The sequence below is a fragment of the Sander lucioperca genome, chromosome 3 (assembly GCF_008315115.2).
Source record: "Sander lucioperca isolate FBNREF2018 chromosome 3, SLUC_FBN_1.2, whole genome shotgun sequence".
NCBI lineage: Eukaryota > Metazoa > Chordata > Actinopteri > Perciformes > Percidae > Sander > Sander lucioperca.
The window spans coordinates 38,533,208-38,555,454 of record NC_050175.1 but is presented as its reverse complement, the minus strand read 5'-3'; the positions used below and the strand labels follow the sequence as shown (position 1 = coordinate 38,555,454).

At 38.2% G+C, this 22,247-nt stretch overlaps 1 protein-coding gene across 2 annotated transcripts; it reads left to right on the top strand.

Annotated features, from left to right (window-relative positions):
- Positions 1-8,193: 8,193 nt before the first annotated feature.
- On the top strand, positions 8,194-21,572 carry LOC116067342 (ras association domain-containing protein 7-like). 2 transcript variants are annotated; one of them, XM_031323771.2, is made up of 6 exons: positions 8,194-8,387; positions 15,025-15,134; positions 16,317-16,970; positions 17,069-17,337; positions 19,029-19,074; positions 21,326-21,572. In XM_031323771.2, coding segments are annotated over exons 2-6 (1,074 nt in total). In that variant the 5' UTR covers positions 8,194-8,387; positions 15,025-15,031; the 3' UTR covers positions 21,328-21,572. The 2 variants fall into 2 exon arrangements, with proteins under 2 accessions (XP_031179631.1, XP_031179630.1); XM_031323770.2 differs by having other exon boundaries at positions 8,195-8,387; positions 19,029-19,197; positions 21,326-21,570.
- The last annotated feature ends 675 nt before the right edge of the window (positions 21,573-22,247 follow it).

Genomic DNA, 22,247 nt, shown 5'->3' with positions numbered 1-22,247 from the left:
TGTTTTTAGTTTTTTTTTTTGTTTTTTTTGTTTTTTTTTTTTTTTGGTTGTGATCATTAGAAATGTTTTTTTAACCTATTTTCAAGATGCTGTATGTCGATGTTTATAATGACTGGTGTTCACAATTATGATGCTGAAAATGTATTTCAGAGATCACCTGGAGAAGGACATCATGTCAATGCTTTTTGTCAGTTTTTGTTTTTGGCTACTACTCTTTTTCTTCATATTTTTAAATGCACAATATAACTGGTGTGCACAATAATGATGACGTCAGTGATAATAAGAATTTAGAAGTTTTGTTATAGATATGTCAGCATGGTTCATTCATTGTGACTTACATTTTTGATATAGAGACTTTTTAAAAATGGGTCAAATTTGACCCGAGGACAACAGGAGGGTAAACAAGTAACAAAATGCTGGAAATAGATTATTCTTTATTAATTTTTTTTAAAACATGTTTTGATGATTACAGCTGTAACGACTAGTCCCAAAGATGTTGATGATGATGATGATGATGATGTTAAACTACAAAGGCCATGTAACAGATGTTTTCTAACATGTCATCACTATGCTTAAATATTTCTTATTTCTTTACTTCTAGTAATAGGTATACCATGTTTATATTTTTATGTGTATTTGATAAAATTGGAATCAAAGAATAAGAAATATTGACACATTTGACTTTTGATGCTGACTTGCTTTGTTTTTTACTTTCAAATATTTACAATTTTTTTCTTGTTTTATTCCTTTAAAATATGTTTCATAAACTAACGTAGTGACTTGTGTGCATGAAAATAATTTTATAAGCCTATGTTGTACAAATAGCATGTAATGAAAATGTTTTACTTACTATTATGTAAATAATTATTATTAGTATTACTACTTACTTTTGTTATTACTACTTATTACTCCACTATTTACAATATTTTATTTCTCAAAAGTCTTGCTAGATGAAATCTTTAAAAAAGTAATTAATGTGTTCTTGGAGAGTAGAGAAATCTGCATCAGTCTAAATGTATGCATGTTGTTGTCAATGATTAATGCTATTATTATACGAGTTATTCAATCTACAAGAAAGTTTAAAAGCTGTAATATTTCATATGTCGACGATTTCTTTACTGTTTTTGTTTGAGTTTTGTTGACTGCAAATGTTTATTTTTATTTTTTTCCAAGTTTATATAGAGTAAAGTGATGATGATGATGATGATGATTCATGTAGAAAGATCATGTGAGTATTTTTCTTAATGAAATAAATATAATAAAAAATGAAATGCTTGAAGTCACTTTTTTCAAATTTAAATTTGTAAGTTTACTAATATTAAGTATAAAGTTTTTTTCTACAAATTATTTTGTTTTAAAGCTCTTTGATATTAATGAACGTCGTTACATTCAAGCCATTGTCAAATCAGTTGCTACAAAGCTAATTAAGACTATCAGCTCCAACAACTCTCTCTGGATTTCTCAGTATGACTATGTTCAGAAGATTGTGGCGTCCGGTGACTTTCGCACGCAAAAACTCGAGTGAAGATAATGACCTCTTCTGAAGAGTCCATCATGTTTTTTTTAATCCTCCGTGTCATCTTTGGCTACTAGCAACTGTGAGGAGGAGGGGGGGGAAGTGCGCTCACAGAAAGCTTGTTTCATGTGGGCGCGCCGACAGTGTTGTTGTCATTTCTTAGAATTCCTCATGGGGGAGACAGAAACTGCACACTATAGCTTTAAATATGGTCTTAACCAGCCAACAGTGGGGAATACTGTTAAACATGTTAAACTTCTGACTTAGGTTTTTAGACAGACGAGTTAATCAAGCTACAAGGACGTTCAAAAGTTAAACATCTGGAAGATATGTCATATATGTTGGCAATTTCTGTACCGTTTGTTGTTGACTACAAATGTTTATTTTTTTCCTTTTTTACAAGTTTATAAAGAGTAAAGTAATAATGATGAGCAAATTGATGATGATGATTAATGTAAAAAGATCAATTGAAAAAAAAAAATTGAAATAAAAACCGCAAATGCTTAAAGTCACCTTTTCAAATTAAAATACAAGTATTGGGTATTCAGTTTACAAAGTTTAACAAATTATTTTGCTTAGGTTATATTTTTTCAAGCTGTAACCATCAATCACTCTTTTCAGCTGTCAGATGTTCCTTAATTTCCATTCACCATTGCCATAGGTGTGATTGCCAAAGGACAAAAAAGCAGGAAAATATACGGCGCACCTACCATGACGCGGCAACAAGATTTACTGAATTTCGGACAAATATAAATTATGCATTCTTATAGAAATCAAGCAATGCATGCAATGAAATACTGTAGTAAACTACTGATTGATGAACGCAACTCAAATGGGCATCCATCTAGCTCTGAGGCTAAGGTTAAGAAAAAGTGTCCCGATTAGCTCCACACTCCACTGAACGAAAATGTGCATTTTAGGTAGATACTGCTTCTGGTAAGGCTTCTGTTTACATTATTCACAAGTTATTAATAAGTTAGACATACGGATCATTGCATTCTCCCTCAACCCAAAGTCCCCACACCATGCATTTGAGCTAAAATGTTAATGTTAACTTACCTTGTATTGGCTATGAAGTTGTGGGTGATGGTCACAGAGATGAGTCAGGAGATTTGACATATTGTCGCCTTTAGCAGCAACTTTTTTCCTGCACATTCTGCAGACAGGATAACTATCTTCAATCAACTGTCCTTCAGCATTCTTATAATAACCAAAATATGCCCATGCTTCAGACTTAGTCCTCTTAGAGGGTTGATAAATGTCCTGAGTGCTGTCACCTCCTCTTTCTGCCATGATTCCAACTTCAAAAAGCGCACGCTGTAGGCTACGCAGTGCGCCTGCGCAACCCGTTCTCATTCCGAACTCGTAAAATAAGGACGTTTGGACAGAGGCTGTCAGCGTCTGATGTGACGAAAAAGGCGTCTTTCAGCGTATTTGTGTAATGCACCGGGGAGAGCAGCAGTTAGAGAGGATTTAGTATGTAAGGGCGAATTTCCGCATATGGAGGTTGGTTGGGGGGGTGGATGGGTCAAACAAACACAGGACTTTCACCCAGGAGAGCGGGGTTCGCATCCCGCTTGTCACGCTTGCTATAGTCGCTTTTTATTTTCCTCCCGCGTGTCACAGGACCGTACGCCCACCCACGACCCTTTCCTAAACATAACCATCCCGTTCTGGATGCGTCAAAAGGGACGGCAATAGTCCCGACCAAGCGCGTTTACTTATAGCGCTAAAGGGACGGCAATAGTCCCGACCAAGCACGTTTACTTATAGCGCTAAAGGAGACTTTTAGCGTCAATAAGAATGACAAAGGCACCTGACCAAGCGTCCGTATTTTACGAGATGAGTGTGAGAACCTGTTGGCCTGAACAGCAACTTCAAGAGGGATGAGTGCTGGGAAGGATTAAACACACAGTTTCCACACCGTGGTAATCCACCGTGATAATAATGATATTTTAAATGAAAACGGTAATTGTTATCGTCAACATTTTTTTTGTGGTTTACTATTACACCGGTAAGCGTAACATCCCTAATTGAAAACTACTGTTTCTGTTTCTTGGCAGCAAGCTTTTTCTTTTTTTCTTTTCTTTTTTTTTTTTTTGAAAGCTGCTGCCACTATAGAGTCTTTGGCTGCCTTCTTTCTGGCTGGATTGGGAGCATGAAGTTCTGCCCTCCGTTTGTTCTCTGCCCTGTACCTCCGGCTTGAGAGTTTGACATTCCGTACAAGCGATGGGTTGATGGGGCTGTCCTTTGACAGTCTGGAGTAGTGGTGAATTGCTGAGACCTGCATGGCCTTCAGCTGGTACTTTACAACTTCATAGGCCTCATAGGTCTCCACATTCAGGCTTGTTGTTTTGGCCTGCATGATGTTGGCCATCATACTAAACGAAGACTCTACTTGAGGGGCCATGAAAAGGACATAAAGCAAAGAGTGCTATCTTGACAAGTGTTGGGTACCTCGATGTTTGTCTTACTGCATTCCACCACAGGTCGACTCTTGTGTCATCCGTCACTGGTGGCAACATCACGATACCTGCATATCTAAGATGAGAAACAACATGGTACATTTTCATTTTGCACGCAGAAAGTAAACATTTCCTAGCACTGAAAATATCTTGTCACCTTATTCTTACTGTGATATCCTATGTATTAATAATATGAGTTAATGTTAAGCTGATAATTATACGGCACAATGACTTAATATATGCAGTGACTGTTTAAGTAAAATGTACATGTTGTCCAGTAGATGGTGGTCCTACACTTTGGACAGTGTTAAGTTCCATGATAAGCTAATGCAGAAGTGTGATCCAGCCAGATATGCGAGGTAGGAAGTACCAAGACGTGTCAGTGTGCAATGAATATGTTAAAATAAAGTTCATATTCAAACTGAGTGGACAACACTTAAAACAAAAACTAATAAAGCAATGTGCATTTTAACAAATCTTTTAGTTTTTAACTATTGCCTTAATTATCTTCATTATCACTTCTGTAGGCTATATGAATTTGAGCTTTTAATGACAATGTAATGTTCATCATAATTAAGACTAACTTTATACAAAAGCGTCATAAAATGTTTATAACCCAGCTAGCCACTGCCACTGTATGTTGTGCCATTAGCAGTAAAGCTAGACTTAACAAACAATATACCACTTCTCCAGTTCTACCTATACATGCATGATATATGTAAAACCATTTCACAGTAATAGAGACCATCCATAAAGCAAATGTTTCTAAGTTGGCTTCCTTGAACTTCAACGTAGTGCTGGTTACCATTTAGCATAACTAGCTTCTAGCTAAGCAATAACCAACCTGGCTTGCAGGGTTTAACGTTACTTTGCTAGCCCAGAATCGTTTTACATTAATGTTCATGGCACCATGACAAAAATGATCAATGGATCACTTGATTAAGTTTAAGTAGACCTGCATGTAAAAAGAAAAGACAATACTGGCTTTGCCTACCTGAATCATCCGTGTTCACCGTCTTGTCAACTGAAGATGTTCACGTGAGTAGATTGTTGGGCACGGTTAACTTTCTTTTTCTGTCTTGCTTACTTCGTGTCTTGGTGTCACGTACATCACATTACTGCATGAAAATATCTAATAATCTCATCCAAACCATAAGCCAACCCCAAATTTTAAATACATTATTTTCTCCATTGTCTTGTCAGGTCAAGCTATTCTGATCATGCTATGACATTTTCTCGTTGTGCAGCTGGCTCTAGAGGCAGTATTTTCTAACCATGTTGGGGGAGTTATTCTTATGCGTTTTAGAATAATGTCACTTGCCAGGTTATTTAAGGGGTAGACTACAGAATGTATTATACTTGTCAAAACGAAAATAGGAACTCCACTATGTCTCTCTTTACATTTATTTTGTTCAGTTGTCGGCTTCAGCAAAGAAAGAAATAGTTCGCCCCACACGTCCAAAATTCTTAGAACACATCAGATAACTTCAGCAACGATTCCAGGCTCTTTGGTGGAGCTCTGCTTTGAAGGAAGTTCCATCGTGACAAATGAATGGACTACTTGCGGAGTGACATGAAGACATGAATCAGAAGCACAAAAAACGTTGACAGTGTTCAGCGGTCATTATGTTTATCAATACCCGACCCGTGCCTTGTGCAAAAATTGCATTGAAAAATGTCTCTTGTCTTCCCAGAAACAATGTCTACAGTTACTCTGGACAATCAAAATAACTCAATAAGTGAATGCAAGGAATACTAATACAATTTTGTGAAATTCAGCCACCTGCTACTTGAGGGCAATAGAAATCAGAGACTACACAATCACAATAATAATACTCCCTGATTTATCACTGGCCAATTTGCTCACTTATATTAAGCAAATACAACTTTTAGTTCTCATAAACTGACAAAACTGAGTTGATAAGAAACTGTGTATAGGTTGTAATAAACACTGTATGGGACATAAAGTCTCACTTACCATTCTGGAAAACAGCCACAAGGGGGCACTCAAAGACCACAGAGTCAAGTCAAGTCCACAATGAAGAGGTTAGATGCACAAAAATCTTTCCAGACAAAGGGCCTGAAATACAAGAGTAATAAAGCACAATTACTCCACACACAAGTTTTGAATTTGCATAACACAATAAAGCAGGAATATTTTAACAATACTATACCAATTCCAGTTATGATTTTCTTATCTAACATTGTTTTGGTACTAATCTCTTCTCCTATTACAGACACACATTACTCCATCTATTCAACGAACCCAGCTAGTCAGCATTGTTAAGCCAAGACGTTTTATTTAACCAGGAAGTCCCTTGACACGAAAATCTCTTTCCTGTTGGAGACCTGGCCAAGTCTGTAAGGTTTAGACTTGAGCAGCCTTGATGAAGAAGCCTAATTCATGACTGAAGAGCAATATGAGGATCTTTATTTAGTATTAACTTGGAAGTTCAGCAATTAGTTTTTTGCTGTGTCACTTAGCATCTGACTAGCTTAACTGTGGCTAAGATGTTTAAGACGTGGTTGCATGGACATATTAAAGCAAGCACAGTTTCAGCTGGACCACAGATAAACTGCTCTAAATGTTTAATGACGTTAGCTTATAAGTAAGGTCTTCCTCACACAAGTGAGTCATGGGAAAGTTACAGATTAGTGCTGTAAGTTCGCTCAGTAAGCGGTATTTAAAAAAATGGGTTTCAGCAGGCCTAGAGCTGACATAATTAAATTTCTGTGAGTGATTTTTATATATGTGAGATATATGTGTGTATGCATGTTTGCTGTGTTATGTTTGTCTAAGCTACTGGATGCCTAAAATGTCCCTTGGGATGAATAAAGTATCTATCTATCTATCTATCTATCTATCTATCTATCTATCTATCTATTTATCTATCTAATGAGTCAGCAGAAAATTAATCAGCAATGATTTTGATAATCAATTTGTAATTTAAGTTGTTTTAAAAAAGAAGAAGAAAGAAAACAGCTTCCCAACAGTGAATATTTGCTGGTTTACTTCAACTAGAGACTACACTGGATATCTGGATTGTTGCTCAGACAGAAGAAGACATTTGAATATCAAGATGTGCAATTTCACTATTTTCACATTTTATGGATGAAAACGACTAATTGGGAAAACAAATATGCATAATAAAAAGGATCATTAGTTCCAGATTGATCTCTGAACTCTGTATCCAATGGATCTTATTCTGCTCTCAGCTGGGGTTTGAATATGAGCTAAACAAATGATCTTCCAGTCATGAGGAGTGAAAACTTTAATATACAGTTAATTTAATGAATGCACATGTTGCAGCTGACATGCTGCCAGCCAGTACCCAAGCACGGTGACATCTGCTGCTGGCTGGCATTTATCCGAAATACTTTCTGCTCAATACTTTCTGTGTGTTTGTTTGTCTTTGCTGCTGTAATTAAATGGCACTGAGAAAAACCAGCGGAGCAGAGTTGTTAACCCTCAGCACACACCGCTTCATGCAAACATGTGCACACAACTTGCAGAGTGGAATGCCTGAGATTAGGAGAAAGAGCAGGGTGGCACTGAGAGCCACTCCTTATGAGTTTGTATCTCTTACTCACAGTAGGAGGAGCCCAGGTTCAGTGTCACAGTGACATCATTGTTAAGTGAGACAGAGGCAGTCGTGGAGGGAGTAGAGTACCCACACTTGCAGTATCATAGTAAAAACACAATTATAATTTGCGTAGTGTCAGCAAATAGTTTACTTCAAAAGTTTTTCAGTTGGTTATTTAGACAATATCTGCACAGGGCCAGCTATAGTGCAGTTAAAGGGCCAAACATTTGCTCATGTACCTTATGATATCTAATGATGGAGTATAAGGCCATAGTAAGAGTACATTACAAGTAAAGGTCCGATGTTCATAACTGTTCTTCAGTGGAATTAAACAAGTCTCAGTAAAATGTATCAAAAGCCAAACTACTGATAGTAAAGAAGACAAGAAGAGTTTAGTTTAGCTGTCCCTATATTTCATTTTCATGAAGGAATGAAAGGAGAAAATACACGTAGAAAAGAGAGAAAGAGATGACATTTGCTAAGTTTATGACATGCAGAGTAAATTCAGCACTCAAGATAAATGTGGAGGAGTAAAAACTACATCCCTTTCCTCTAAGGTGAAAGTAGAAGAATGCCAAATGTAAATTTGTAAACCTACCTAGTACCTGCCACCACTATCAGTGTGACATCACATTTCATGCAGGACATCCAGAAAGGCTGCATTCCACAGCTTCACTCCTCCTCCTTCACATCTTCCTCCTCCTTCCCAGCTGAAGTATCTGTAGGTGAATGTTTGGGTCAGAGCGGCGCATCAGCCTGGACACACAACAGTGACAGAGACCAAGGACCATCATTAAAACTGAGAGAAGCTTGAACTAACAGGTGAGTGTGACTCTAATGACCCTGTTACCTGGTTGGACTAATGCTAATTACTATCTCGTAAAAAATCTGAATGACTTAGTTCTTCAAGAGAAAAAGAAAATGTTTAATTTGTGATTTTTAACTTCTTTGTGGGCCTATTCATTTCAATTCATCCATCATGGAAATGCCTTTATCTTTACCTTCATGTGTCTTCATTTATAATAAGTATATTATATTGTACATGAAGGCATCAACGTTCCTTTACTTTTATTCACTGTCAGAAAACTATAATGGGTTGAAAACATTTCATGAGCAGCTCAAGACAAGCCAGATACAAACCTCGGAACAGGTGCAAATAAAATCAAGCAAACAGGTTGAAAATAAACATTTGCATAAAATCACTTCTATAATAATGAGTCTTAGTTTAGGAGTCTTACATTTAGAGAAATCAAAGCTACAATAGTGAATTTGCAGACTGTAAAATATACTAAAATCTTCAAATGATATGAGTAGGTTGATAGTTTACTTCTGTCATTTTACATTTAAGATATGTTATTGTTTAACGAGTTTATTCAATGTTTTTATGGGTGAAACGTACTTCTTAAGGCAACGCAATGCTTAAATATAGTAAAAAGATGAGAAATGATGAAATTCGTGATTATTCACATAAATAATATCATTTGTATGTAGCGCTAGTTTTGAAGGTTTTGAGGATTTGTATTTTCTATTGATTCATTATCTGATGGTGATACTGAACAGTGGAAGTTAGTAAACAGAGAGTAGAGGTATTTGTGGGTGGAGTCTGAGTCCTCCAGGAATGTCAGCATGTTCTGCAACATTCCTGCCCTCAGCAAACTTGTGTGTCTTCTCCTGCAAACACGGGGAAACTACACAGACAGAAACTTTCACACATCACTGTCAAACACCTGTTTCCTTGTGCAAAATGCAAACTTGCCTGGTGTGTTAAACTGATCACTCTGATGCTTCTCAGTTAGAAAAATGTCTGGTCCAGCCAGACAAAATGTTCACTTAATGTACCTTGTGTAAATGTGCTGGTAATCAGCTCACATGACAATATTACTAGTAGGCATGCTACGATCCTACTATTCAGTCCCGATACTCTGAAAGCCACGCCCACCAGGGGAAAACAATTGGCGCCACAATATGCAACTAACGGCTCAAATGCTTACAAAGGGTCTGTAGCTAGCTATAAACATCAGATTTAAGCATGTCAAAGGATTATTTTAGCAACCTATGTCTACCAGAGAGGACCAGTTAATATTAGTAAGCTAATGTTAGCTATGCTATGCAAGCTAAGGCACTTGCAAACATAATACTATAGCTCTTGATTTATCCACATTCCACTATAACATATTGCTGCATACTGTGTACTAAATGCTTTAGCTTAACTTACTGATATAAAGTTAGCCTAAAACTGACATTTGGATATTTGACTTGGTAACACAATGCTTGATGCACACGTAATATTGGGTATTACGTTAGCTTAGTGTCTTCCCATTATTCCTGCTGATTTTTAACATCTTTATCCACTTTTGTCTTCATAAAAAGTCCGTTTTTCAGTTTCTGCAGCTTATAAAACTTAGTTATGCATGGCTTCTTTAAATTGTTGGTAGTGCATCCCACCACACAGCAGCTTTTAGGCATTTTTCTGTTGTTAGAGAGTCGATTTCCCTTCCAGTGGTGGCAGGACTTACATGCACTCTGTCTCTATACAGAGTGCTGTACCTGGGTTTAAGTATCGGCTGATACTGAGTGCTGAGCCGATACCAGTGTTTATTTAATAAGCTGTGGGCCTCACTGTGTGGAAGAGACTGGGATCATTCTTTTATATGTTTATTAAGACAACATCAGGCTTGACTTAAACATTGCTTTCCTAATAATAATAATAATAATAATAATAACTTTGTAAATCCAAATATAACAAATAAATACATAGATACAAATTTACTGAATTGTTATTTATTGTTAAAATAATAATAATAATAATAATAATAATAATAATAATAATAATAATAATAATAATAATAATAATGTCCTAGAGGAACGCCACATAAACGAGGGACAATGCAATGACAAAAACAACCAAACAGAGTGCAATAACAGTTTGGCATCTCACAAAGAAATTTGGCATTTTGCATCTTTCGGGTGCTATAACAAATCTAAGAGTGAACAGTATTTTAAAGTGTGTAGATTCCAGGTTAAAACTAAAGTACAACTGTATTTCGATTCAGATTTTTTTTTAGGGCTCCATTATTCACTGATTCATAAGTGTGTGTGTGTGTGTGTGTGTGTGTGTGTGTGTGTGTGTGTGTGTGTGTGTGTGCAGCATGCTGGGAATCCTGCTAACGAGCTACTAATTAGTTTAGTCGTTACAGTAAATATATGCAGTTTCAGCTGACTGAAACTGAAAAACATTTGTGCTTGGATTAGATTAGAGTTTTGGTTTGCTGACACTGCACAGTGAGTTGCAACAGTGCATCTGCTGTGTGCTGTTTTTGTTTAAACAGTGCATAGTTTCCATCCCCAGTCCATGATATTTATCACCTTATCTAATGTTGACTGTACAGTAATCAGCAACTCTTGCTGTCAGATAAATGTTATTGACTTTCTACTTTTTCTTCACTGAAGCATAATTACAACGCTTTCCAAAACTCACGTTACTTCCCATTTTTGTCTTTAAGAATAAAGAAATGGTTGAACACAATTGGAAGCCAAGTCTCTGCAGTCTGTATCATTGATGTTCCACTTCCGGGATTGCTCCGGTGCCGCAGGATATCCCGCCGGATGCATGTCTTTTCGCCGATTTCCGTTTTATGAGAACTATGGTTAACTGCTCCTCAGATCTCTGCAGGGTAAATCCAGACAGCTAGCTAGACTATCTGTCCAATCTGAGTTTTCTCTCGCATGACTATTTTGCAGCGGCTCTGTGCAGAGCTTAGTGCCACCCATGACGATTGTGATTGGTTTAAAGAAATGCCAATAAACCAGAGCACGTTTTTCTCCCATCCCGTAATGCTGTGTGGACTAGCCAGACCTTCCTCCGCAGCGCAGCGTGTGGATGGTCTGGCAAAGCGAGACTAAGTCTCCTTAGATCAGCGTTTCTCTAATTTTTTAAAACCAAGGCACGCTTAACCAAAAAAAAGCAACAACTCACAGACCACCTTACTGCCAAACTCCTACTTCAATAGTATATTACAAATTACAGACAAATTAAATGACAGTTTTACAAATAGATGACTCACTGATTGTCTCTGTTGTAGGAAGTAGGGCTGCCACCTCTTAGTCGATTAGTCGACTAATCGGTCATTTTGGTCTTAGTCGACTAAGATTTCTTTAGTTGATGAGTCATTTTTTATGCTTATTCATGCTTAATTACTCATTTCCAAGAAACTTATGAGCACATTTCTGGTAAACACAAGATTTAAAGTGGTGCTTTTGCAGGATTAATTGTGGAGAAACTCAGTTTTACAGATGGTTAATTAACTAAATTTATATTGTGCTTTTCTAGTCTTAATCACCTCTCAAAGAGCACAGCTCTGTCAATTACATCAACTAATCGATTAATCGACAAAATCATATAAGTGTTAGTCGACTAAGAATTTCTTTAGTCGAGGACAGCCCTAGTAGGAAGCAATGTCTGTATTAAGCTATTGATCCATCTTGTCAGTTTACATTAATCGTAAACTTTATCCCTCCATTTATCCTTCAAATGTCGCTCGTCCGCAGGGTCACTCTGAGAAATACTGCTCTAGATCATCTCTCCTGCTCCTGAATGGAAACAGGAGTAGGAGGGACATGTTAAAAAAATAAAAAAACATATTAGTTGTTGTAGTAGAAGTAGTAGTAGTAGATAACTTTATTGTCCCCATGGGGCAGTTGGGTTTGCGGCACAGTCGCGAGGCACTTCATGACATTACATCAGACATATGATACAAACAAATAGTCTCTACATCAGACACCGACAGACACAACATGAAGAACATACATCACACACTACAATACACTATACACTCTTGGGTACGACCAGGCCAGCTGGACATCTAGCTTATTTTGACTGATGTATGTTGGCTTCTTTCAAAACAGGCTGTTTGTCAGTTCCAAAATGGATGTTAGCTTGTTTTTCTTTTATTCGTTTTTTTGCAAAGAGTCTGTCAGTGTAGCGTTTCCTGTGGAATTCAGTATGTGAGAACATTCCTAAACCTGTGTATTGCGTATCGGTTCACCCATCTGTATACTGACACCGTGGGAGAGGGATTTCTTAAACTTTTCTTCACTCTCAGGCTGGCTTAACTTTCATGCATCACACAGATGCATATGTATGTAACCATACATACTGTATAAGGTTACAGTATTATATGTATGGGAACAGCAGGGTGAGACAGTCGCTTTGTTCCCATGACAGAGACAACTTTTATCAACTTTTATTTGATATATTCAATGATCTCAACAACTATATAAGCCACAATAAAATGATACTTTTCCTTCCTCTGTGAACAATTATAGCCTATATCTTAAGAATTACAAATATTTAGCATTAGAATAATGTGTTTTCTAAAGAGAATTGTAACACTGTCTTTTTTTTTAGCATCAAATGTCAGCTGCAAAAATAGTCTACTACCATAGGTTTCTATTTGGTTATTTTGATCAAATCTGCACAGGGTCACACATGGTGCAGTTACAGTAAAGGGCGAGTTGACTCGAATCCTACTCAAACATTTGCTCACGGAGTAAGACCATTGTGAGGGTAAAATACTCAGATATTCAGATAAAAAGTCATAATTTTACCAGAAACAAATTGTATTATTTCAAGAGCAGTCACTTTTCTTCCCTCAAATATGTGCATCCTGTCAATTTAAAGCCTCAATTCACACTGATTACTACTGAAATTACTATTTACTCACAAGCATTTGGAAGCATCTATCCATCCATAAAGCATTTAAAATGCAACATGTCTTTCCAGAGCAATTGCCGAAATGCAATGGAAGTGAAAAGATAAGCCACGTGATTAAGTGTCTGCAAAATTTCATGGGAATATTTTCTACTGAAGAAATAGTCTCCATGATAACTGTCAACAGTGAAGTGTGCAGCAATATTTTTTGGGTTGGAGGCAGCAATCTCAGAGACAGATATCTTGCCTGACAAAGGCTTAGCTAGCTGCAGTATCAGAAACACAGTTTAACATGCAGGTTAACTGTTATTTAATCTGCGCCACAGCCCGCGTTCACACCAAAAACGGCTGCGCAATTCCCGCAGGAAATGCTAACGTTAGCTTAGCATTTTCTCTTAACACAAATTGACAGAACACATAACACTAAACGAACGTATAAGTAAAGTTACTGACAAGTTTGGCTACACATTTAGCTTGTGAACAAACGCCCAAATGGCTAACCGTTAATGTTAGCTACTTGTTTGAAGTTAGCTAACATTAATATTACACTTGTTGTTTTTTAAACTCACCAAGTCCTTTTTGAAAACTCGACCCAAAAACAGTGTTCAGCAAAAAAGACAAAACGGGAACTCAAACTCACTCCTAAAATTGTTATTAAAAAAGGGTTAACTTGTTTCTTGTCCCCATTTTTGTCTTTCCCGACTTATTAATTAGCTAAAGTTAGCAAGCCAAGACCCGCCCTTCAATAGCATTCACACACTACTATTGGCCAGCCGTCCATGCTTACGTGTACAGGTCCTATCCCCTGACCAATCGGCTAACCCTAACCCCAACCAATCGAGCTCATTTTGAAGGGTGAGTCTTGGCGTGGCCATGGATCTGTCTTTCTTTCTTTCCAGCCAAATGGCGCACCAATCTAACGTTAACTGACTCAACCGCAGTCCTCTTAAAGAGACAGACACAAACTACAATGTTACCTGTTAAGTTTGTGTAGCTAGTTATGTATAACCATAGACGGTTTAAGATAGAGGATCTTTGGTTTAACTAGTGTTCTTTCTCTTTGAAGAGTACAACGGGTATGAGAAGCAGCGGGTGATTTGGATACAATTCAATATGATGTAATATTGTGAGATTGGCTGATATATATTGTGAAATCATAGGCCTTTATATTTCTGGAAATTAAGTTGAGTGTGCATCATGCTTTATCAGTGGTGTAGTCTAATGTATTTTAGCGGCTATACTGTCTATATAAATATATGGACCAGAATGGACATATTAAAGTGGGACGTCTGAGTGTCCTCCCCAAGGGAAATTTTGAGCGTCAAAGACTTAATTTCCTTCATTCTGATACACTTTAATGCACCAATTTACAGTAGAAATACCTGTTTAACTTATTTTACTATTTATTTAAATTTATTTTATCGTTATTAATACATACTGTGTGTATATGTTTATACTTATATTGTTTATATTCTTTTTATCCTTCTTATATTCTTATATATACCATTTCAGAGAGAAATATTACTGCACTATTTTTATTTGATGGCTAAAGTATTTTGCGTCATCAGTACTTGTCAGTTTTGACATTGACAAGTAGCCTAAGAAGTAAGAATAAACAACCGTCGTATGGTTTGTTGATCTTGTTGGATTAGAATTACATTTTTTAATTATACTCTGTTTTTATTTATTTTTTAATCTAGCTAAGGTTACAAGTGCAGTTTACTGATGTGTCCGTCTGTCTCTTTGCAGGTCAAAGATGGAGCTGAAGGTGTGGGTGGAGGGCGCGGTCAGAGTGGTCTGCGGCCTATCACTGAAAACTTCCTGCCAGGATGTCGTCATAGCTCTTGCACAAGCGATTGGTAAGTCTCTCAATTTTCATTCATCACAGGGCTCATCCTCATCCAACACTGTTTTAGTAATACACGTTTTGATTTACAATACGTTGTTGTTCTCTTAAATCTTTCCATCACTGTTGTTAGGAACACTGTCCATTTCGGACGCTACATTAGCTTTCCTATAACAGGTCAAAATGAGTGATTACTGTAAGATTTGCTGAGAACTCCCAATGTTGAAGTCAAGGTAGTCAAAGTAGCTTTATTGTCATTAAGGGGTCAGACAACAACAAAATGAAATTTGGGTGGCATTTCCCTGAGCCATAAAAACATAAAAACATTAGACAGTGACAACATTTAAAGACATAAGATCACTAAGAACGCAAACAATGGGGTGCCCTGGTAGCTCTGCAGCCCATGCACAATTTTTTGAATTTAACCTTTGTTTATCCAGGTAAATCGATTGAGAACAAATTTGCATTTGCAATGACCACTTGTCACTGGAGTGGTTGGGGTTAAGGGCACCAGTGGTGGTGATAAGATGTGGACATGGACAAGTGTTGTTCTTTTACTTTTCCCCACCTGTCGGTCTGGGAATTGAACCGGCGACCTCCCGGTCAAAAGCTCGCTTCTTTAACCTCTAGGCCACCACTGCCTACAAAGGATCAGTCCTCACCGTAGTGGCCGGGGTTCAAGTCCAACCCGCGGCTCTTCTCCTCCAAAAAAGCCCCAAAAATGATCTTTAGAAAAAAGAGAGAAAGAACACAAACAATAAAGTGCAATGCATTGTGCAAACACATTCCCAATGGGATAAAACTTGATTTTAATGACCCTACAGCCTTTTCTCCTATGCCACCAATGAAAAAACTTATTTGCATGTTTTTCTCTTCGAATAGCAACATCATCAGTAGGTCTTTCCCTTTGTCCAACAGTTTTGTATTGCAGAGTGCATTTGTATTGTGAAAACTGCAAACTATAGATTGGTTAAGACTTTTTGCATTTAAGTACTTTGTACCACACCAAAACACAAATATAAAGATTTCCTGCAGAAACGTTTGACGTGATACCACTGTAAACTGTTTTCTTGGGGGGCGGGATTCCTGTGCAACATGTTTGTGCAGCCCCCTTTCCACAACATCCAGCTGTTTGTTGCTTGTAATAAAGCAAGCTGTTAAGTATTAATCCTTTATGTATCTGTATTTTCCACAGGTCAGACCGGTCGTTACATTCTTATCTTCAAGATACGAGGCACTGAGAGGCAGCTGGTTGCTGATGACTGTCCTCTTCAGCATCTGGCTCAGTTGGGACAGCTGGCTTCAGAGGTCCAGTTCATTCTGCGGAGGACAGGTCCCAGCCTCAGTGACGGTCAAGGCACACCCAAAACAAAAAGACGTTTTCCCCTTCCCCAACCATCAGAACCAGAGCCCCTCAAACACAATGAGCTACACAAGGCTCTCACCTTCAGTCTGGGCCCCTCAACGCATCCCAAGAGGACCAAACCAAGCAGGGCCTGGTCTCCGTCACCCCGAGACTCCCCAGAACCCAGAGCTTCCCCTGTCTCTTTCCTAGACCCTGTCAACCCTGTGAAGGCAATTCCCTCTTCCTCCTCCAAAGAGGAGATGTTTAGGCAGATTCTGCAGCAGCAGTATAGGCTGCAAGATCTGGAGATCCAGCTTCATGCTCTGGAGAGAGAGACAGAGGTGATGGAGCGAGAGAGGTCGTCTGCCACAGTTCCTAGTATGACTCCGGTCCCCGAAGGCGAACTGGAGAAACTGGAGCAGCGTCTGAGGCAGAACGAGGCAGATTTGATGCGCAGCGAGCAGTGGGAGGAGCAGTTACAGGAAGAGCTGGACAGAGAACAAGGTATGTGTTCAAACCAGTTTACATTTTCTGCATTTTTTAGTGAGCGACTTCCTCCTCTGACGTTTCTAAAACCAGAACTGTTAACCCATTATCAACAGAAATGCATAGACGTCTACACCAGATACAATCATCAATGGATGATGACAGTTATCGGATCAAGGAGCTCCAAGCGCGTTCTGAACATCTACAACAGGATATACAGCACAGAGCCCACAGACAAAGGTCTCGGGCGAGCACTCGGCAGCCAGAAGAGGCCCTGAGGCCTCTGGAGCAGGAGCTCCACTTCCGCCTGCAGCAGGGAGAGGAACTGGATACAACACTGTCAGAGACACAGAGGGCTCGACAAACTACGGAGGAAAAGCTGCAGGTATAAATCTCCATAATCTCACAATATTTCAAAGGGCTCGGGCACACCAGAATTTATGGCAGTGACATTTCAGACCCAAATCAATTAGTTTCAATAGAATCACCACACTAAAGGAAGAAAAAAACTTTATTTGCCACTTAAAGGTACAGCATGGCTTTGTCACTGGGACACTACCTTAATGGGACAAAATTGTACATTTTCCAGAGATACTTTGTTGTACTTTGTACATAATTGATCCTCGAAGATACAATATTTGTCCCTTTAGAAGGTACAAACAAGTAAGGTAAAATGTAGTTCCTCTGACTAAGGGCTCCTTCACACTGGCTGCGTGGCGTGAGCGTGTCAGCTGCGTAGCGTGTCCGTTTTTATTTCAGCTCCCATGGTAACAGGTTAGTGCTTGCACACTGCCTGCGTGACACGCACGTCTCAGGCGCAGCTCTCTCACGCCTATTTTTCATGCGACACGCAAGCATGTTGGAAGCGTTTCCAGGCAAAATAGAATAGGAAAAGATGTTTATATGTCATTTTGACACAAATACATAGTAATAAATGAAATTTTTATGTTTGAAAGTCTCTAAGTTTTGACATAAATGCAGATATAAATGTAATTTTAAAAAAAATAAAATAATAATTATCGATTTTCAAATATTGCACCTGTCAATACAGAACAAAATATTCTGTAGCCTATTTTGCCGTCAATACTGCCGACGTTGTCTTTGTTGTAATCAGATCAGTATATATTTATGTTTATGTTTATGGGAAACATACATGTGTACAGACGAGGCTAGCAGCAGCAGCGCCGCGTCAGACACGTTTCTGGTGTGTAAAGACGTAGAAAACGCCACGCAGACGCCACGCAGCCAGTGTACAGGAGACCTAAAGGTACGAAGATGTACTATTGAGGGTACCACCCCAGTGACAAAGTTTTGTACCTTAAAGGTACTGTTATTTTCTTTTCTTTTTCTGAGAGTGCACAAACAGTGTAACAGTTCAACTTTGCTCCATCGACCAATAATAAACAGCCATATCCTTTGATGACAGACTCAAGAAGTAGAGCGGCAACTAAGGATTCTATTCACAGTCGATGAATCTGTGGATTATTTTCTGGATCAATGGATTAGTTGTTTGGTCTATAAAATGTCAGAAAATGGTTAAAAATGTTGATTTCTTTCTCCAAAGCCCAAGATGACGTCCTCAAATGAATTATTTTGTCCACAACTCAAAGATATTCAGTTTACTGTCACAGAGGAGAGAAGAGACTAGAACATATTCACATTTAACAAGCTGACATCAGAGAAGTTTTGATGACTCAAACCGAAAATAGCTGGCGATTATTTAGACAACTAATCGATTATTGGTCAATCTCTGCAGCTCTATTATTGGATTATAATTATTGATGCATCAATATGTTCATGTTTCACATCATAATGTGTTTGTTAATTATATCTTCTATTATTGATCTGAATCTGCAATGTAACTAACTGAAGTTATCAAATAAATGTAGTGGATTAAAAAGTAATATTAAAATATTCACGACTCAAACCGATTGATCGATTATCTAAATAGTTGCTAATTGATAAAATAATGTGTGTTTCCAAAACTGAGGACAGGAATAGAGAACCAATTCCTACCAAATGTTTTCAACCCAAAGTGTGTGCTGTTAGTGATCTAATATTCCCTGCATCCTCTAGGACAAATGGAAGACGGTGGAGGATCTGGACAAGGAGCTGAGACAGTGTAAGCTGCAGCAGTTTATCCAGCAGACTGGCAGTCCAAATGCAGACCAGACAAACTTTCTGCCTGTCACTGAAGTTTACCTCAGCAGCGCTGGTATAATGGAGTAGGAGCAGCCAAGTCACTGTACGTCATCAGATTGTTTACAGTTTTTTTCAATTGCTTAAAGGTCCCATGGCATGAAAATTCACGTTATGAGGTTTTTTAACATTAATATGAGTTCCCCCAGCCTGCCTATGGTCCCCCAGTGGCTAGAAATGGTGATAGGTGTAAACCGAGCCCTGGGTATCCTGCTCTGCCTTTGAGAAAATGAAAGCTCAGATGGGCCGATCTGGAATCTTCTCCTTATGAGGTCATAAGGGGAAAGGTTACCTCCCCTTTCTCTGCTTTGCCCGCCCAGAGAATTTGGCCCACCCATGAGAGAGAGAGACATCATGGCTTGCAAACTAGCGAAGCATGGCAGTTGGTCAAGGCCACACCCCCACCCTCCACCTTGCCCCCCCCCCTCTCCTCCTCAATAGCATTTAAAGCTACAGACACAGAAATGGCACATCCTAAGGAAAGCTCATTGTGGGACTGGCTCTAGTGGCTGTAATTCTGCACCAAGGCTGAATTTAGGGAAAGAGACTTCAGATACAGTATTAGGGGACCACTAAGGTCTATATAAAGAGACTTCAGATACAGTATTAGAGGACCACTAAGGTCTATATAAAGAGACTTCAGATACAGTATTAGGGGACCACTAAGGTCTATATAAAGAGACTTCAGATACAGTATTAGGGGACCACTAAGGTCTATATAAAGAGACTTCAGATACAGTATTAGGGGACCACTAAGGTCTATATAAAGAGACTTCAGATACAGTATTAGGGGACCACTAAGGTCTATATAAAAGAGACTTCAGATACAGTATTAGGGGGCCACTAAGGTCTATATAAAAGCATCCAAAAAGCAGCATGTCATAGGACCTTTAAGCACTATTTTGAAAGCAGGGACCGGTTTCTCAAAACACTACATCCAATTAGCAGAACACATCAGACCCTTTACAAAATGAAACACTCTTGCAAAAATTATACACTAATTTATAAAAAACATATTTAGTTACCATATCAAACACACACGTTTCATATGGCTTAATTCAGTTTGAACCAGATACACACTGCTGTTGCTAACCTAAAACACATTTAGCCATTCTACTTCTCAGTGATTAGAGTGTAAATGAAGTACACAGAGGAAATGCAAATATACAATAAGTTCACCAAACACTACACACCAAGACCAATGCTGCAGACTGAGGAAAAGATAATTCATTTCTCTCCATATACCCAAATCAGTCAACATGTCAACATGGAGAATCACAACAACAACATGGCCCAGTTTCAATGCAGCTACTACAGTAGTGTGCATAACACTGTTAGCTCAGCAAACAACAGAAAAACATAAATACTGTGTACAGTACAGGTTACAATTACAGTAAAAAAAATAAATAAATAAAAGATCTGAAAAAAACTGAAAATACAATACAGAAAATACTAGACTTACCTGCTGCATTTTTACAGTGCTTAAACGTGATTGGTGTGTCTACAATTAAGCAATCATGTGTTTGCGCACCTGATGGCTGTGTTTCCCAGATTGGCTCATAGGTCATTTGACAGTCAGTGCTTTGGAATTTCAAGGAAGTGACATTATGGTATACTTCTGTGTCTAATGTATACAAGTGTGTTTAGTGTTTTGTAAAAGGTAGGAGGCTGACATTGTGCTTATAGTGGTGCACATCCAGGCCAATGTTTTGCTCCTTTAGTGTAAGGTTTTGATAGTTGTGTAATACTTTTGATTTCAGTGTATAAGTAATCGGCAAAAACTGTAAAGTGATTATAAGGAGCTGTGGAAGAACTTTATAGATCATTTACTTAAGTTAAATTAGTACTACTGTGTTAAAATACTCAGTTTGATGTAAAAGTATTATGCTTTCTTGTTTTAAGTAAATGTACAGTATCACAAGAGAAATACTGGCACTGAAGGAGAGTCGATACTAGTTCCACTGAAAAAGTTGTCCTTCCAGTTTTGTGGAATTTTTATTTTTTCGGATCACGTAAAGAAGTATTGTGTGAGAAAGAAAGAAGGAAAGAAAGAAAGAAAACAAGAAAGCAAATAAGAAAGAAAGGAAGGAATACAAGCTCAAATAAACAGCAACAATGATGAATAATTAAATAAACACGGATGTCTGACACAATTTTCTCTGTTTCCTCTGCAGGACCTCATGAACTGGAAGTTCTCTGAAACCTCTAACGCCCGTCCAGTGTGTGTGCGTGCGTGTGTGTGTGTGTGTGTGTGTGTGTGTGCCTGTGTGATAAGCTCATTACTGCCAGCTTCTTTGTAAAAAAAAATTAAAAACAATGTCTCTTTGAAATAAAATATAACAAATGACAAATGTTGATGCTACTGATAGAAATGACATTTTTTATTTTTGCTTGTTTATATTTTCTACTTCAACTTGTCACATAAAGTCTTTATTTCAATTCATTGCTCATCTGTTGTTTGTCGTTTAAAATCAGTTTCTCTTTGCTCCATTAGAGGGCGCCACAGCTCCATCCAGGATGAGATCATACATTTACTACACACGTCACTCCAAGCCTTAGCATTGGCAACAGCCCAGTGCACAAACACACACATAACAGGGGTCTGGGGGGGGTCCTCTGCCAGAAAAATGTTTTCTATTTAAATCCAATTTCCTGCATTTCTACATACATGTAGGGACTATGATGATACAAAATCCAGGAAATAATTAAGTTGAGGATAATGATGATGATGATGATGATTCTGCCAGAAAGAATAGTACTAAACTATGTATAAGTAAAAGATGTCTTACTTACTTTATTGTTTAATGTAGGGGCCGATCGCCAAGACTTAAGAGAATCATTTTATAGAGTCAAAAATGTTCACAATTTGGGGCAACCTCTAGCTCACCCAGTAAGAGCGTGCGCCCCATGTAGGCTGAGTCCTTTGCAGCGGCCCGAGTTCGAGTCCGACCTGCTGTGCTTTGCTGCATGTCATCCCCCATCTCTCTCCCACCTTTCCTATCTATCCACTGTCCCAACAAATAAAGGAAAAAGCCTCCAAAAAAATAATCTTTAAAAAAAATAAAGTTCACAATTTGAAAGTGTGGGGGGGCACAA

Bases quoted from the DNA above. Each gene is read 5' to 3' on its own strand.
- LOC116067342 (XM_031323770.2), top strand. From the start codon at position 15,032: ATGGAGCTGAAGGTGTGGGTGGAGGGCGCGGTCAGAGTGGTCTGCGGC. The intron at 16,971-17,068 runs GTATGTGTTCAA...CATTATCAACAG, and splicing joins AGAGCTGGACAGAGAACAAG to AAATGCATAGACGTCTACAC. The intron at 17,338-19,028 runs GTATAAATCTCC...TGCATCCTCTAG, and splicing joins CTACGGAGGAAAAGCTGCAG to GACAAATGGAAGACGGTGGA.